Source organism: Populus euphratica, unplaced genomic scaffold (genome assembly GCF_000495115.2).
Source record: "Populus euphratica unplaced genomic scaffold, PopEup_1.0 scaffold51.1, whole genome shotgun sequence".
Taxonomy (NCBI): Eukaryota; Viridiplantae; Streptophyta; class Magnoliopsida; order Malpighiales; family Salicaceae; genus Populus; species Populus euphratica.
The window spans coordinates 313,823-330,241 of NW_011499932.1; the positions used below are offsets into that span (position 1 = coordinate 313,823).

Sequence of the window (16,419 nt, forward strand, 5' to 3'; positions counted from 1 at the left end):
TCAAACCTAACTTAACATCTTCTTTTGCCGATTCGGCTATTCTTCGCCGTTGGATCCATCCAACCCTAGCCCCCTTTGCATCAACTGTTAACGTCCATGGAAAAGGCAAAGCGAGCAAGGCTTTAACATGAAGGGGTCTGGTCTCTGGTGATGGCCACGTTTCATTTTTTCTTTCTTTTCTTTGATTCGATGGTGTTATTGTTTTTAATCTGTGTTTTTTCAAAAGTGATTTTTATTTGAAAACTAAATATGTATAAAATCTTATGATACCCGGTTACTAAATACTTACATATGCAATAAATTGATAGGGAAAGGAGAGAGAAAAAATATAATTTTTTTTGGTACGTAGGGGAATTATTATCAATTTTTTTTAATAAATATGAATTTTATTTATATTGCATGTGTCTAATAATTATAGCTTGAGTATAATAAAATTTGATTTATATTTTGTTGTTGGAAAATAATTGTTTTTTGGGAAGTAATTTTTTAAAAAGTTGATTGTTTTTCAATATTTGTCAATATCATAAAAAATAAATTGAAAAATAAATTTTTAATCTTTTAAAATTTATTAAAATAATAACAATCAAATCTCATAAATAAAAAAACTGAAAAATAATAAAATAAAAAATATTGTTTTATAAATTATTTTAATTAAAATATGTAACAGTAAAAAGAATTGAGATGTAATTTGACATAAAAAATTCAATTAATAAAAATAATAAAATTAAAAAAATATATAAAAAATTCAAAACAAAAATATACAGCAATTAAAAGATAAAAAACTAAATTTAATATAATCAATAAATAATATTATATTTTTAAATTTAATTATTTCACTTTATTTTTTATTTTAGAAAAGTATTTTGAACTAGAAAATAAAAAGGGTTTTAGATATATATATTGTAGATGCTTTTTCCCTTGATTGAACTTTCTTTAAAGTTGTCAAACATTGAAAAGTAGGGAGAATGATTTCTAGAATTTCTTTTTTATTTTTTATTTTTTTTTGAAAACTATCGAGGTCAAGCTTAGTTTCGACAAGGAGGGCTAAATTGGTTTTATTGTTTGACTGTTAAGTAGAGGGTTATTCAAGAATCATAGATTCTTTTTGTTTGTTTTTCTAGGTTTTACAGAACAAAACATGATTAGTATTGATGACAATAATATAATATGCATCATCGAGGGGATGGATAGCATCCAAATTCGGAAAGCATCCGATCCATTTACTCTAAGCAATGATAGCAACCCTAAGCAATTATGTTTGAATTGTATTAATTAGTTATAATCATCAAATTATCTGAACTAATCAATCATACAAGTAATAGGCGTAAAATCGAATTCATATAGGGCATTTTGCCCAATAAAATCTCCAAACAGCTAAAGAAAAATAATTATTTTTCTCAAACCAAACATTGACAGGCCTCTCATTTAAAAAAAAATGATTTTCTTTTTATTAAATCATGATCATTGAATATCATAATAAAAATAAAAATAAAATAAATATATTATATTAATTTCAATATAAATACGTAGTTATTAAACATAAACCACTTGATTTAATATCCAAGTCAATAAATATTTTTAAAAAATATTAAAATGATATCTACTATTTTTTTTTTAAAAAAATGAACAAATATTACTAAATCAAATAAGTTTTATCATGTTCTCATGCTCACTCTAGCTAGAAAATAAGTCAATTGAGTTAGGTTTGTTGAGCAATCCAGATTTAATAATAATATATAAATGCCATTCTTTTTATATGGTTGCTAATGCAGTAAAAGTTTTACATAAATTTTTTTAATTAAAAATATATTAATTTTTTTTGTTTAATTATATCAAAATTATCAAAATATATCTTATAAAATATTAATTTAATATTTTTTAAATAAAATAAAATAAAAGACATTTTAAAAAACAAATGGTAAAAATAAACACCCCCTTGATACATATTAAAAAAGAAAAGAAAAGAAAGACAAACACTGACAAACACTGCGATCATTCGAAAAAAACCCCACATATAAAAACCCATTTCTTTGATTGCAAGCTGTTTTCTTCACCTGAAAACCACCACAAACCCAAAAACACTCTTCTTCTTCTTCTTCTTCTTCTCCGCCTTGTATGCTTATGGTAACCCCACATATCATCACCATCGGTCATCACCTTCCCTCTGTGTCTCTCTCTCTACACTTCCAAAATTCACTGTGATTGCTTCTTCCCTTCATAGCACTTGCATCAAGCCTACCTCTGCATCTCCCTCTCTCTTGCATATATATCTCATGTTGTAATAAACTCACAACTTTTTTTTTTTAATCATTTCTTTGTCTCTTCAAGACTTGCGCAAAAAACATGGCCTTTCACCATAACTTGCCATCACAAGACCTTCCTCTTCACCACTTCACAGACCAACAAGCAACAGAAAACACCACAGCACCACCGAATTGGCTGAACACTGCTCTCCTCCGCTCTCAACAACCACCACCACAACAACGAACTCACCACCACTTTACTGATAACAACAACACCAACAATTTCTTAAACCTCCATAGCGCTGCCCCTTCCACCACCGCCACCACTTCTGACTCCACTTCTCATAACCCAACTCAATGGCTCTCCCGTTCCTCCTCCTCCCTCCTTAACCGCAACCACAGTAACGTCATCGACGACGTCGCCGCAGCTGCCGCCGGTGGAGACCACCCCATCATCGCTAGTATGTCGCAAGAATCGTCAGAATTGAAGAGCATGAATAAGAGCGAAGGAGAAACCATGGTGGAGGAGAGTGGGGGTAGTGGAGGAGAGGCGGTGGTGAATTGGCAAAATGCGAAGTTTAAAGCGGACATAATGGCGCATCCTTTGTATGATCAATTGTTGTCTGCCCACGTGGCGTGTTTAAGGATTGCCACGCCTGTTGACCAGTTACCGAGGATTGATGCACAATTGGCTCAGTCACAACAAGTAGTGGCTAAATACTCTGCTCTTGGAAGTCATCAAGGATTGGTTCCTGATGACAAAGAGCTTGATCAGTTTATGGTATGTTAGTTAACCATGTTTTTCTTTGAAATTTGGAAAAAAAAACAATCTGGACCATTTTTTTGTTTTTTCTATGTTGTTTTTGGGTGCAAAGATTGTGTTTTTTAACGTTCTGAATTATGAATCAAAATGGGTTTGATTCATTTGGGTGTGTTTTTGGTTTAATGTTGCAACTCACAAACATGTTTTTTAGACCACTTGTGTATGGTTTTTTTTTTTTTTGCGAAAAAAGTTTGAATTTTTCAATATCTTGGTTCATGAACTAAATGGGTTCGATTGATTTGGGTGTATTTTCGTTTGTTTGAAATGAATTTAGTTTGATTATTGATGACCAGAGGAACTTCTCAAGCTACAGCAATTTTTTGTTTTTGGTGCATAGTGTATTGGTTTTGAATGTCCTGGTTCATTATTCGCAATGTTTTTTTTTAATTGATTTGGGTGTGTTTTTGTTAGTTGAAATGAAATTTTGGTTTCGCTAATTATACTTAGGGGGACCTTTTTTTTTTTTTTTGAGATTGAAGGGTCGTGGCCCTTTTGATGCACCGACAGTTTTATTTTTTGGGATAATTAAAAGAGGCAGTTTGGTGGTGGGTTTTTTGGATGGTTGTTAGGTGCTTAATCAGTAGATATATTGTTGATGCTTGAGGGAAGGGTATTAGTTAATTGTGTCAATAGTAAAGGATGTATCTTTGGTTGCAAGGTTGTTTTACAGCCATAAGTATCTGGAGTTTTATGGCTCAAAGCTGGAATTTGAATATTTTTGGGATCAGACGTGTAATGGTATAAAGAGAAGGTTTATGATGCCGTAACTGTAAGTTTCTGGTTTTGGTGGTGCCCCTGGAAGTCACAGCTTTAATCTTCAATTCTTGATGGAGGAAAAACTGGAAACTATGGATATTCACTGTGCTTGGTGAAACTCAGAGGAGACAAGTCTGATATGAAGAAGATATATGTTCGCTGTGCAGCCCGGCTTTATGAGGGACAAATCTAAATTTGATTGCTGGTCTTGGAGATTGAAGTGATTAAGGCCAAATTTGAAGTTAAATTATTGAAATATCAGGCAGGAGGTTAAGAGATGTAAACGGAAAAAGATTCCATGACAGACTTCTTGAAATATCCTGGGACCCCTTAGTTTCAAGAATTCTGCTGTTGGAAGTGAAATGAAATAATGCTGTTAGGAATATTTTCTTTCTAGGTATAATAGTTTTCTTAGAGGTTTTTGGAAACAAAGAGTCTGATTTAGCATGCTCTGAATTCTATTTTTCAAGGGGATAATGGGGTAGATGCATCAAGCCATTTACTTGAATTCTTGGATATTTTGATTTTAGCAATGAACTTCAAGTGTCTGTGACAAACTCCCTGAGATACCCTCCTCATGATAAATGCTTTACACACCTTCATCCCCAATCTTCTAGCTGTTTTGGTTATCAGTCCTTTTCAGGTCTAATTGGCCCAGGCATGGATCCATGCTTGAAATTCAATTAGATGGTTTCACTATGTTGTTTGATAATACATGCATATGCGCATATTTGGTTAGGTATAATTGCAGAGTATCACCAGCAAATCAATTAATCAGCATTTCTTCGAAGATCAGTGTGTTTGAATGTCCACTGCATGAGTTTGAGTTGATTACAAATCAGAAAATTTACTCCTAAAAAATAAGTGCTACAATCGAACATTTCAGTGAAAAATGAAACTGGATTTAATGTGTATACTATCCACGTATTCCTCATGATAGAGTTACCAAGTGATATTGCTTTCAGACATTAAAAACTTATGTTTTTCTGTCTAGGAACCATAAATTTGTACTGTTGCTAACAGATTGTTGTCGTTTCCCATATGATGGTTACCTTGCTTTATCTTTTATTCTGTCTATACTGGCAGATAATTAATTCAGAATGTTTATACCTTATTCCTCTATATAATTGGAATAAATGATGTGTGTTCAATAACAATTGTCATAGTTTCTTGAGAAGCCTGCATTATCTTGAAAAAGAAAATGTATAACAGAATAAAAATGCTGATCCTTCCATTTTTTGATACCGCAGACACATTACTTTCTGTTACTTTGTTCCTTCAAAGAACAATTGCAACAACATGTTCGAGTTCATGCAATGGAAGCAGTGATGGCGTGCTGGGAGATAGAGCAATCCCTACAAAGTTTAACAGGTAATGTGCCATCATCTTATCCTAAAATTTACTCACAAGCCCCTTAGCTGCTAAATTCTTGCTGTGAAAGCATGATTCTCAGGGTCATTGTTTTTCTGTCATGTTCCTGTGGTGGAGGAAGCGTAGGAACTGCTAAAGATAAATGGATTTTTTTCCCGTTCTCTGTGCAAAAGCTCTTTGGGAAAATTTGGGGTCTTACGTTGAACTACTAGTACCATAAACATCAATGACATTACAACAGCCTGACTTTGTTTCAAGTTTTTCTTGCCTGATATGCATTAATGTCTCTGCCACACTGAAATGCTTTTCTTTCATGCTTTGAGCAATAAGATACGGTGACAAGTATTCATGAAACTGAAGCTATAATATTTTACTGCTGCTACATGAACAGGAGTTTCTCCAGGTGAAGGTACTGGTGCAACAATGTCCGATGACGATGAAGACCAAGTTGACAGTGAGGTCAATATGTTTGATGGAAGTCTGGAGGGTGCAGATACAATGGGGTTTGGTCCCTTGGTCCCTACAGAGAGTGAGAGATCTTTGATGGAGCGTGTGAGGCAAGAATTGAAGCATGAATTAAAACAGGTAATGGCCAAAATTACCTACTCTGAAAGATTTTGACAATTTTCAATGTCACCAATTTTCTCAACGTTTTGTAGGGTTACAAAGAGAAAATTGTTGACATTAGAGAGGAAATTTTGCGCAAGAGAAGAGCGGGAAAGCTTCCCGGTGACACAACCACAGTCTTAAAAGCTTGGTGGCAATCACATTCCAAGTGGCCATATCCTACCGTAAGTGTTACTGCTCGCTCTCTCCAATAGGATTTGATACACTCAGCAGTATTCAATGTGTTTTATCTTGAAATGGGATAGAGCTAAGCTACTGTTACATTTATGTGCATGAATTAGTTCTGTTCATTGGAACCCCACCTGCTTGTTTGCTGTCTCACGACAAGTCAAAAAACATGTGATTGTAGTCTTCTAAAACCATTGCCGACCTTGATGGTCTAAAAATGACAAAAGCAGCGAAATTTCCTTAATTAAATAACTGAAAAGATGTTGGGATCACCCAAAGACAACGCAAACCAGCAGAATTTGTAGAAAGCAGGATGATACTTCTTCTGACAAGACATTAGTGGGTGACCAGATTAGGGGGTAGTTAAGCAAAAGTCATCAATTTCAGATTTCTCTTTGTTAACTTTCTCAATTGAATCTCTCTGACTTTTCAGGAGGAAGACAAGGCGAGATTGGTACAGGAAACAGGTTTGCAATTAAAGCAGATAAATAATTGGTTCATCAATCAAAGGAAGAGGAACTGGCACAGTAATCCTTCATCTTCAACAGTCTTAAAAAGCAAACGCAAAAGGTATTTTATTGAGGCATGTATTCTCATCTAATTTAATACCTGATGAGCTTTGAACTAACTTTAATTTGAAAAGAAGTAATGCAGGTGATAACAATGGTGATCGATTTGTGTAAATTCCGATATGTATGATCATTGTTCAAGCTTCCACTCCAGCAAGTACATTGGACATGCTACATAGCAATGGAACTGCAAAGGGTTTGACAGCGGTTCACAGAATTCGAGTAAGAGAACCACAGTATGCTTCTAGAGGGAAGAAAGACTAACATAGAGGACTAGGAATGGTGATCGAGGGCATGCAGATGGTAGAATGAAGGCAACACGGTCTTGCTGCGAGTTTCAAATTAGTGAAGAATTCTATTAGCAAAAACTTTATTGGGTAGAAATAGGGCAATGCGCATTGGCAGGTTTATGAATTTTTGTCTACTTTACATATATGAATAAGAATGGTGAGGGGTGATGGATGTACAGTGTAATAATCTTTGCATGGTTTCTTTGCAGTCATTATAGATCATAGCCTTTTCATCCTCCTCCTCCTCCTTTCTCATTAAATTCGCAGCAGCTATTGAATATAAATACTTTGAAAATTGGTTGCTGATGCTGTTTAAGCAAAGCACTTCCATGTTTTTCTTTTTGCATGTCCCCCCTCACCTGGATAGTCTGCGCATGAACTGGTTTGTCATGTCCTGTCCGAAGAAGAGACTTTGTTAGAAGATAAGATTCAGTGGCTTGGAACATCTGTTCAATACTCTTTATGGTCTAATAAAAAAAAACATAAAAATTAGGTTAATGTCATGATCAATGAGTTAATCTCAACTGGAGCTGGTTAAAAAAATTAGGATATTTCAGCAACTACATCGATCGCTATCAGGCGCCCCATCATCAAAGTTCTTGCACTTTGGCCCTGCCAAAACTTCTGATATCTCTCCTACTTTCTTCACCTTTTCCACTAACCAGCCTTCCTTTTTAATCTCTTCTTGTTGGTGCATTAGATGCCTCTCTATGCCACTTTTACTTGTCGCGGCCGACAGCTAAGTCCTTGAAAACAGCCGCAACAAGAGCAAGCGATTGCCGCCTTCTATATATATATATGCCTTCTTTATATATATAAAATAAAGGGGTAGAACATAATTGAATGAAAAAATAAATAGAAAAACATAAAAACTAAATTATCACTTGAAAAATTTTAGAATGAGTTATTATATTTTTAAAATACGCATAACATAGAAAATATTTCCAGAGGCATAATATATTATTATATCCATGTAAGAAAACTATTGATTCAAAGTTATCCTTCTCTTTTCAAATCAAACAACCCTAGCTATCTAGAGTTAAAAAGTAACGTCACCTCTCTCCTTCTTACTAAGCAACCCTCCTTCACTCCATGTACATCTCTCTTCTTCTTCTTCTTCTTCTTCTCTACAATCAATTTTTTTTCCAATCAATTTCTTAAATCACTCTCTCTCTCTCTAAAATTATTTGCATTCACATACTAAAAATATTATTATTATTTTGATCCATGATACTTCATGAATGTATTTATCAATTAAAAATACATTACAATAATATTTTCTTGATTTTTTTATTTTTGATATTAATCTATTAAAACTATAAAAAAAACTTAAAAAATATCAATGTAACATAAAAATAAATACTCACTAAGTGTAGTGTATCAATCAAAAGTTGAAGGTTATTCTTCAATTAAAGCATGTTGGTGTTTACACATCAATTTGTTCCTCTAGTAAGAAAAAAAAAAAAAAGAAATTTTCTATAAATTAAGGTTTAATGGGCGTTGAATAGCATAACGGAGTAGCGCAAAACCTTCTACTTATGTTGATGGAGATCATAGGTTGCTTGAATCTTAATTAACAATAAAAAATTTGAAATTCATCATTGTCATGTAACCAAAAAAAATAATCATCTTTGTTATCATTAACGGTAATCGGCTTGCTTAATAACAAAAATACAGAAGAATAGCAATCAATGTACAAAGTTGTGGAAGAGCTTTTATATATATATATATATATATATATAAATTCAAGAACACTAAAGCTGAAAAACAGCCTAATCATGTGCCAACTCTCCTTTGCTAATCCCAACTGGAGCAGCATATCTTGCTGAAAAATCAGGATATTCAGAATCAACTTCCCTACCAAATCCTTCATCGAAGTTGAGAGCATAACTTTGAGGATCATATTGACATTGCATTCTTGATCTTTTCTTGTTATTATTACTAAACCTCCTTATAAAATTCTTCCACTTTGGTCCTGCCAAGATTTCTGATATCTCTTTAACTTTCTTCACCTTCTCCACCAACCAACCATCTTTTATCATCACCTCTTCTTGTTTAAGCATTAGGTTTCTCTCCATGCCATTGCTGTTTCCTCGTCGCGGCCGACAACAAAAGCCTTGAAAACAGCCACAACAAGAAGAAGTGACTGGCTCTTCGTAATCTTCAGCATAAAGGGTGTCTACTAATGGTGAGCTTTCACCAATGGATTCCATAAGAAAGAGAAACAGGGCAACCTTTTTCTCTCTCGAGAAGTCTAGGGCAAGGTTGATGGTTTGCTAGCAAGGATCAATGAGAAAAACAAAGGGTTTGCTAGGAAGTTTGCTATATATATATATATATATATATGAGAAGCTTACTTAGAAAGCTACCAAACGGCTTAATTATAATCCTAGGTGATTTAGGAGAGGAGTAATATAGATAAGGTTAGAGAAGAAAGCTGGAAGGATCTTAAGAAAATCAATATTTGGAATAAAAACTCTAGATGACAATGTCAACCATTTAAAAAATTTGAACGTCAAATTATATTAAGACACGTAGAGTAATAAACATGCAATAGTTAATGATTTTTATAATAATCTATATCTCTACTGGGCTGTTGTAGATCTGTTTCTGACAGCTTAGTGATTTGATCATGAGCCAGTCGGATTCCTGTTAGCTAGGGCATTTAATTAAGGCTGTGTTTGCCGGCCAATAACAAGTGCAGCTGTGGCTTAAGTGTCACCTCTTCATCGACAGTTAGATATGCCAAACAGCTATTTTGGTGTTCTTGAATAATATTTTTGCAAAATTTATATTTATTAAAATTTTAATTATTGTATCAACAACAACTAAAGCCAAGGACAGTCTTGCATAACTACTGATCATGCCACGCATTATTCCATTCCAACGAGCTTTAGAATATTGTTTAACAATTTTTTTAGATCAATTATCTTTAATTATTGATGGTTGGCTCCAGTTATAAGCATTGATTTTTTTTTTAATTTTTATGTTTTCTATAGTACAGCAATAATTCTAATGAGCTGAAAAGGACTGCCTTTGTTAATTTGCTTTAGAAACTAATACATGTAGAGACTGGAATTTATAATTAGCACTAAAATCTCAATATATATTAAAAAAAATCTGTATGTCAATATTGTAATATTTTTATGTTTGATATCTAGACTCCAAAGTCTCATTTGGTTAGTGCTCCACGAAAAAAAAAATAAAAAAAAAGAAGAAAAAAGATAAAAGCATATCTAATTAAAAATACAGTGATGAAAATATAAAATAAATCTATTTTTATTATAATTTTAGAGCAAATATTTCTACATTTTCAAAACATAAAGTATAGAAAAATATGTTCCTTTTATCTTAATAACAATCTAGTTTTTGGTAGGGTTATCTCCACACTTAATTGTATATTAACAAATATTCGTCTGAGTCTCAATATAAGATAATAATACAGAAGAATAACCCCGTTTATAATATATCCTAAGCAAGCTTAATTAGAGAGTTTAAATTTAGGATTATATTCCTTAATAAAATTGGCTAAATAAATAGAAGGATTATACGCAGTCGTGTCACTGTTTGACTTCTTCTACAGAGTCCATTGGTGCATGGTGGGGTTTTAAAAACTTGCAAAGGTCTGACTGCAAATCTTGGGTTACATTTAAGAAGAAACAGACGAATAGGCAAGCCAGCTGCATATTTTTGTACACGCTATGATAACTGTTTGTTTTTGCAGCAGTAAAGCTGTTTTCAAAAAAATTATTTTTTAAAAAAATTATTTTGTTTAGTTTTTAAAAATAATTTTAAAGAATAATATTAAAAATAAATTTAAAAAAATAAAAATTTAGAACTTGATTTTATTTTAACTGTGAATGATTCTGGTTGTTTTTTAAATAATTATTTGTGAATTAATAATATTTTTTTAAAATAATTATTTTTAACATTCTTACATTAAAATAATTTAAAAATAATAAAAATATTTTAATTTAAAATAAATTAAAAATAAAATAAAAAACTTTTAAAACATAAAAGCAAACAGAAAATTTAAAAAACAAAAGTACACGCATGCTTTGTAATCCTTCAAAGCAACCACTACCATGGCCAGCCAGCTAGGAAACTTCTTCGTGGACCCAACTAACAGTTGTCTTTTGTTGAGGCATATGATTAGCTAATATACGCTAAGCTCCAGCAGTCTTAAATTATGTGGATACTCTCTGCGATTTTATTGGATGGTCTATCTGTGCATATTGGAAGAGCGAGTCCTCTTAAAAAACTTCACCACTCACACCCAGTTGTTGTGACATGTACATAGTTATTTTACAAGATCTAACGGGTTAATTCAAATAAATCTAAATCAATTAATTTTAATTTTTTTAAAAAATAATTGTTTTTAATCGATTCAACAGGCTATAAATCAACCCATATTATTAACTTGATCAATTTTTAAATGAATTTTTTAACCTAATTTAGAATAAATCCCGGGTTGATGGTATGTTGGGCGGAGTTTAATAACAGTGGCTATGGTATTCTCCGATCTGGGGTTGATGAAGCTTCTCCGGGCCTAATGTCAGATTATATGCCTTACAATGACACAAAATCCTCGTTAGGGCTTCGGTCCTACATGCCTAAAGGCCTGTTTGGCAGGTGTGATGTTTAGCCTTCTTGGGGATGGTAGGCTGGGCCTATAACCTTACAGGCATGACCCTAATATACTGTAGGGCTTTAGAGGCCATATCGAGCTAATATCAATTTCTTTCTATGATGGAAAACCACAGGCGTCCCAAATGAAACTCGTCGAAAAAAAAAAAGAAAAAAAAAGAGAGAGTTCAAAGTCCATAAAGAAAGATGGTGTTGCTTAAAGCTTCACTGCAAATTCAAAGAACCGTTATGGATTCGTTTGATACAGTTGTCATTTTTTTAATTTCTGTTTTTCTTTTTTTTTAAGGTTTTTTTTTATTTCTAAGAAATTTGAAAACTTTTTTTGATTGGTCAGCTTCTTCTTCTTCTTTTTTCAAAAGAAGAATTTACTTAGTTTCAATCAAATCTTTGGATCCTTAGACTCTTCAAAATCAAAACTTGGATAGCTCTGACTACTTTTTGAATTTCATGTAATTTAGTAGTTGTTTTTAAAATGTTTTTATTTAAAAATATATTTTATTTTTTTAAAATTATTTTTAATATCATTAAATCAAAACAATTTAAAAATATAAAAAATAATTTAAAATAAAAAAATAAATTTATCATAAAAATAAATAGTGCCCTAATCTAGACCAAACATCTTAAAATCTTGTGTTTTATCTCTATTCCATCTTCAATGTTCTAAGACACTCAATGTATCTTAAATCCGATCATAATCAAATCCAAATCCAATCATATCATAGAAGATTATATCTTGATTCAAACCTAGTTGACTTAAAATGAATTTCAAAACTCTAATTTCTCTCTATTTTTTTTTTAAATAAAATTACATTTAAAAAAACTAATGGTACTACATGATCAAGTTTACATCAAAACCAAAATATCAATAGCATTAGAGATGCTGTGTGATCTCCACCCATTCTTAAACATTCATTTTGTTTCATTGATGCATTTTGAAATAGTGAAAGCAAATTTAGTAGAAATATAATTATCATACCATCATGCTTGTTCTTCTTCTTTTATTTATTTACTTATTAATGATAGATATTTAGATTAGTTTATGTGCATCTTAACTAATTCTTTGATATTTTAAAATTAATAATCATGTAATCTTCTAATGATTCTAAAATTTAAAGTAATCAAATTAATAACTTAAAAAAAATAAATTCAAGATCTAATTTATTAAACTATACCAAGATCTAATCTATTAAACTATACCCTTGAGATTTTATTTATTGTTCTTTTGTTTGACCACAATGTGCAGTCTTCAACAAACGTGGCATCGTCACATTTTATTTTATATTGCTAGTAGGTGTACAGAAAAATAATAAATTTTCACCTCTTAGAATCAAATCTCAGTATTTAATTACTAAACATTCATTACTCTGACCGATTCTCGTAATTGTTATTTATAATCTCCCAATCACATAAGAAAACTGTAAAGTGATGCTAAACACTAAAATCCCTCAATTATACAGGATTAATCACCATCAATTAATAAACAACTTCCATTTTACAGTGGGCTAATGAATAGTTTTTAGAAAATACCACAATTTACAATTATATATATAAAAAAATTAAATGTAGCAGATTGGATTAATACAACCTTTTTATTAAAGAATTTGTTTGGTATTATAGTGAAATATAATTAAAATATTTAACTAATCAACACATGCATTTCATTAAAAAATCTCTTTTAAAATTATTAATTACAAAAACTTATAATATATAAGTTTTTAAATCATTACCATGAAAACCAAGAACACACTCAAACCACCAAGAACACCGAAATCACGAAAAATATATTATTTTGTCGATTTTTATTTATTTATGCTAGTTATTTTTTTTTAAAAAAACCTCGCAAATCAAAGGGTAGAAGAATTATGAGTTCAGCAGAAATGCATTACAGTCTTTCTTCCTTGGAAAGTTGCCACTGTGTGTGTCCGTAAGCTCTCTTGTTTCAAGTGAATTGGTGACAGAACTCTTGTCTTTGGATGAACTTGACGGACAAAAATGGAGGCCAGCTGACCTCGTGTCCTTGTACTAAAGCAAAAACACAAAGATGCTACATCCTTTCAGCGGCATATTCCATCTCTTTCCCATGTGGTATTCGACCCTACACGGCACCTTCTAGGAGAGAGAATGGCCCCAACTTCCTTATCCCGTTTCTTGTCTCCTTTCCTTTTTCCTGTCTGACTTTTACTTCTTATCCTCAGTATAGTACCGGTCCCCACAAAATGACAAAATTACCAGTCAACAGTTTCAATAAGATAATCCAGCCCATTAGCCATGAGGTTAATGGTTTCAAAAACATGGTTATAAATTTTTAATCCCAAATGATAGCATTTTAATTAATAATATGTCTTTTTTTAGTTATGGGAATCTAAATTAATTTATTTTTATTTTAATTAATTCTTTAAAATCCTTAAACTAACCATCATATAGACTTTTAATAAATTTAAAATTTATAATACTCAAATTAATGATATTTAGAGTATAAATTAAGAACGTTCTAAATTTAACTACACCCTTCAAAATTGATAATAAATAATATTTATATATTAAATTATATGTATTTGTTGTATAACAAATTTTCATTTAAGTTATTTTAAAATAATATATTTTTTAATATTAACATATAAAGAATATAAAAAATCATTTAAAAATGTCAATTTAATATATTTTTAAATAAAATAATATTTTAAAAAATAAATTGAACCTCCTCGTTAGCAAAGCGCATAGCCACTTTTTATAATATCAAGTTTTCTTTTCTCTTCATTTTTTGGAATTTAATAAAAATCCAAGGGCCCTTTTAAGACTGGTTTCACAATTGAAGATTCTTTCATATAGGTTACAATGTTACTTCACATGAAAAACTAACAAAATGCCAAATCTTTCAGCAACATTTCTCGCGGGACCAAGCTGAATATGTAAAAAAATGACAACTTGTTAATTCAATAAAATAAAAAAGGTTGCAAGTTTCACTATGCAATAAGTAAATGATTGGACAGTATTCCATGAGACTCACTTGACTAATATCAAGATCTGGGTTTTTTCTTTCTATTTCCAGGACGGTCAGGCTCCTTCAAAAGGCAATGTCTAATTTTTTCTATAGCATTTCCTCCACTCCCGTGTCCTTAAATAGCTAATGCCACTCATGGGTGAACTAATTAACTTGCTAATGACATCCGGGTTTCTGACCTAACGCTCCTCGTAGGAAATTCTACACCCTAGATTCAAATTTTTATTGAATTTTTATGTGTATTTGTCATCCCTGAGATATTTTATATATCTATTGGGCTGTAGAATGTTAAATGAATTTAAGAATTAGTTATAATATATATAAACTGGTCGAACCCGAGTTATATAAAAAAAAAAAATAACTTGCTAATGCAATGCCAAAATTGAATATATGCCGAAATTAAAAAATAAAAAAGGTTAAACAAAGTTACACAATTTGCATATCAGTATAATTTAAGCTAAATATTAACGCTAAATCACATCTTGCTTTATTTTTTCCCTTAAATTTCTCTTTTTTAGAATTCAGATCAATGGCCTGTACATGAAAAAACCCCAACACCTGGATTACAACAAATAAACCCCACAAACATTCTTGATCCTAAAACATCAGCTCCACAACTGAAGCTCTGTCCTCCTTACCGGCCGTACCACCTCCAATCTCTCCGGCGTGGCAGGAAATCTTGCCCTGAAATTATGATTGAGTGGCAACTCATCTTCTCTGTTAAGATCATCCTCAAAGTTAAGAGAATAACTTCGAGGATCATACCTAAAATCCCCTGAACAATGTCGTTTCCTGTTCTTTCCTATCTTTCCAATCAACCCACGATACTTATACATAATTTCCAAATCATGGGTTGTCGATTTTAGCCAAGCATATGGAGATCTTGGTGTCTCTGGCTGCAGCTTCCTGCTGTTATTCCCTTCATGGTCATGATCTTGAACAAGCGTCTGATGCTGATGGATCATCTCACTGGAGGAGAAGCAACAAAGAGAAGATTTCAGCTTCGCTTTTAGAGAAGGTGGAGAGTTGCTATACTCATTGATCATTGGCATTGCCATTTTTTTCAAAGATTAAGTAACAATTTCGGTGGCTTTCAAGGAGATGGGAAATGAAGCTATATTACTTACCAAAAAAAAGAGGAAATGAAGCTATATTTATAGAGAAAAATTGATTTAAAAAAAAACCCGGAAGGATAAGGACGTGTATTTCCTGTGTACAGCTGGAAAAATGCGAAGAAACCGTGGGTGGTGCGTGGCACTGATAAAGTTTATTAAAAAAAAGTAAAAGAAAGTATCGGCAAAGTAAATAACTAATTATTAATAAGTCCTTCAGCTATAATGCAAATTTCAATCATCTCCCCCAAAAGTTCAAAATCAAGCAATTTTCTCTTAATTTTATCGCATACTATAACTTATAACTTAATGTTACACCTCACATTTGTAGCTAATTAAAATCAATCAAGAAAATTTAAGAGTTGTGGTGTGTGTGTATATATATATATATTAAAACTACTTTTGGTTTTGGAGTCAAAAGCCGAAGTTAAAAGGGCAAATCACTTGCATACAATAAAATTATTTATCAAAAAGAAAGATAAAAGTTGAAATAAGAATGGGTTTCGCTTATAAAAAGTACTGCTAGTATTGGATTTTGTTGCTTTGCTTTTGACGAGGAAAATGTCGATTAAATTGATTATTGTAGGGTAATTTGCTTAACTTTGTTACTTTTGAGAATCTCCTTATAGTTGTGGACTTTATGTGTAAATTATTTATCAAATTGCAGTAATAAATACATAAAAAAATGAATTTGAGTCACTCATTAATTATAGTAAATCCAACCATATTAATATTATTTATATATATTAATAAGATAATGTAAGAGATAGGATGGAGAGTTATATCATGACTCTTCACTGTCGAAAGTGGTG

General features: G+C 31.7%; 2 protein-coding genes across 4 annotated transcripts; one reads left to right on the plus strand and one right to left on the minus strand.

The window, feature by feature from the left end:
- Window positions 1-1,995: 1,995 nt before the first annotated feature.
- LOC105136112 (homeobox protein knotted-1-like 3) lies at window positions 1,996-7,144 on the plus strand. 3 transcript variants are annotated; one of them, XM_011041317.1, is made up of 6 exons: window positions 1,996-3,024; window positions 5,073-5,193; window positions 5,585-5,778; window positions 5,853-5,984; window positions 6,422-6,558; window positions 6,643-7,144. In XM_011041317.1, exons 1-6 carry the CDS (start codon window positions 2,344-2,346, stop codon window positions 6,644-6,646), a joined length of 1,269 nt encoding a protein of 422 aa, XP_011039619.1. In that variant the 5' UTR covers window positions 1,996-2,343; the 3' UTR covers window positions 6,647-7,144. The 3 variants fall into 3 exon arrangements, with proteins under 3 accessions (XP_011039619.1, XP_011039616.1, XP_011039618.1); XM_011041314.1 differs by having other exon boundaries at window positions 6,632-7,142; XM_011041316.1 differs by having other exon boundaries at window positions 6,635-7,142.
- A 7,760-nt stretch (window positions 7,145-14,904) lies between these two features.
- On the minus strand, window positions 14,905-15,626 carry LOC105136113 (uncharacterized). The gene has a single exon (XM_011041318.1). It carries the CDS (start codon window positions 15,551-15,553, stop codon window positions 15,101-15,103), a length of 453 nt encoding a protein of 150 aa, XP_011039620.1. The 5' UTR covers window positions 15,554-15,626; the 3' UTR covers window positions 14,905-15,100.
- Between the last annotated feature and the right edge of the window lie 793 nt (window positions 15,627-16,419).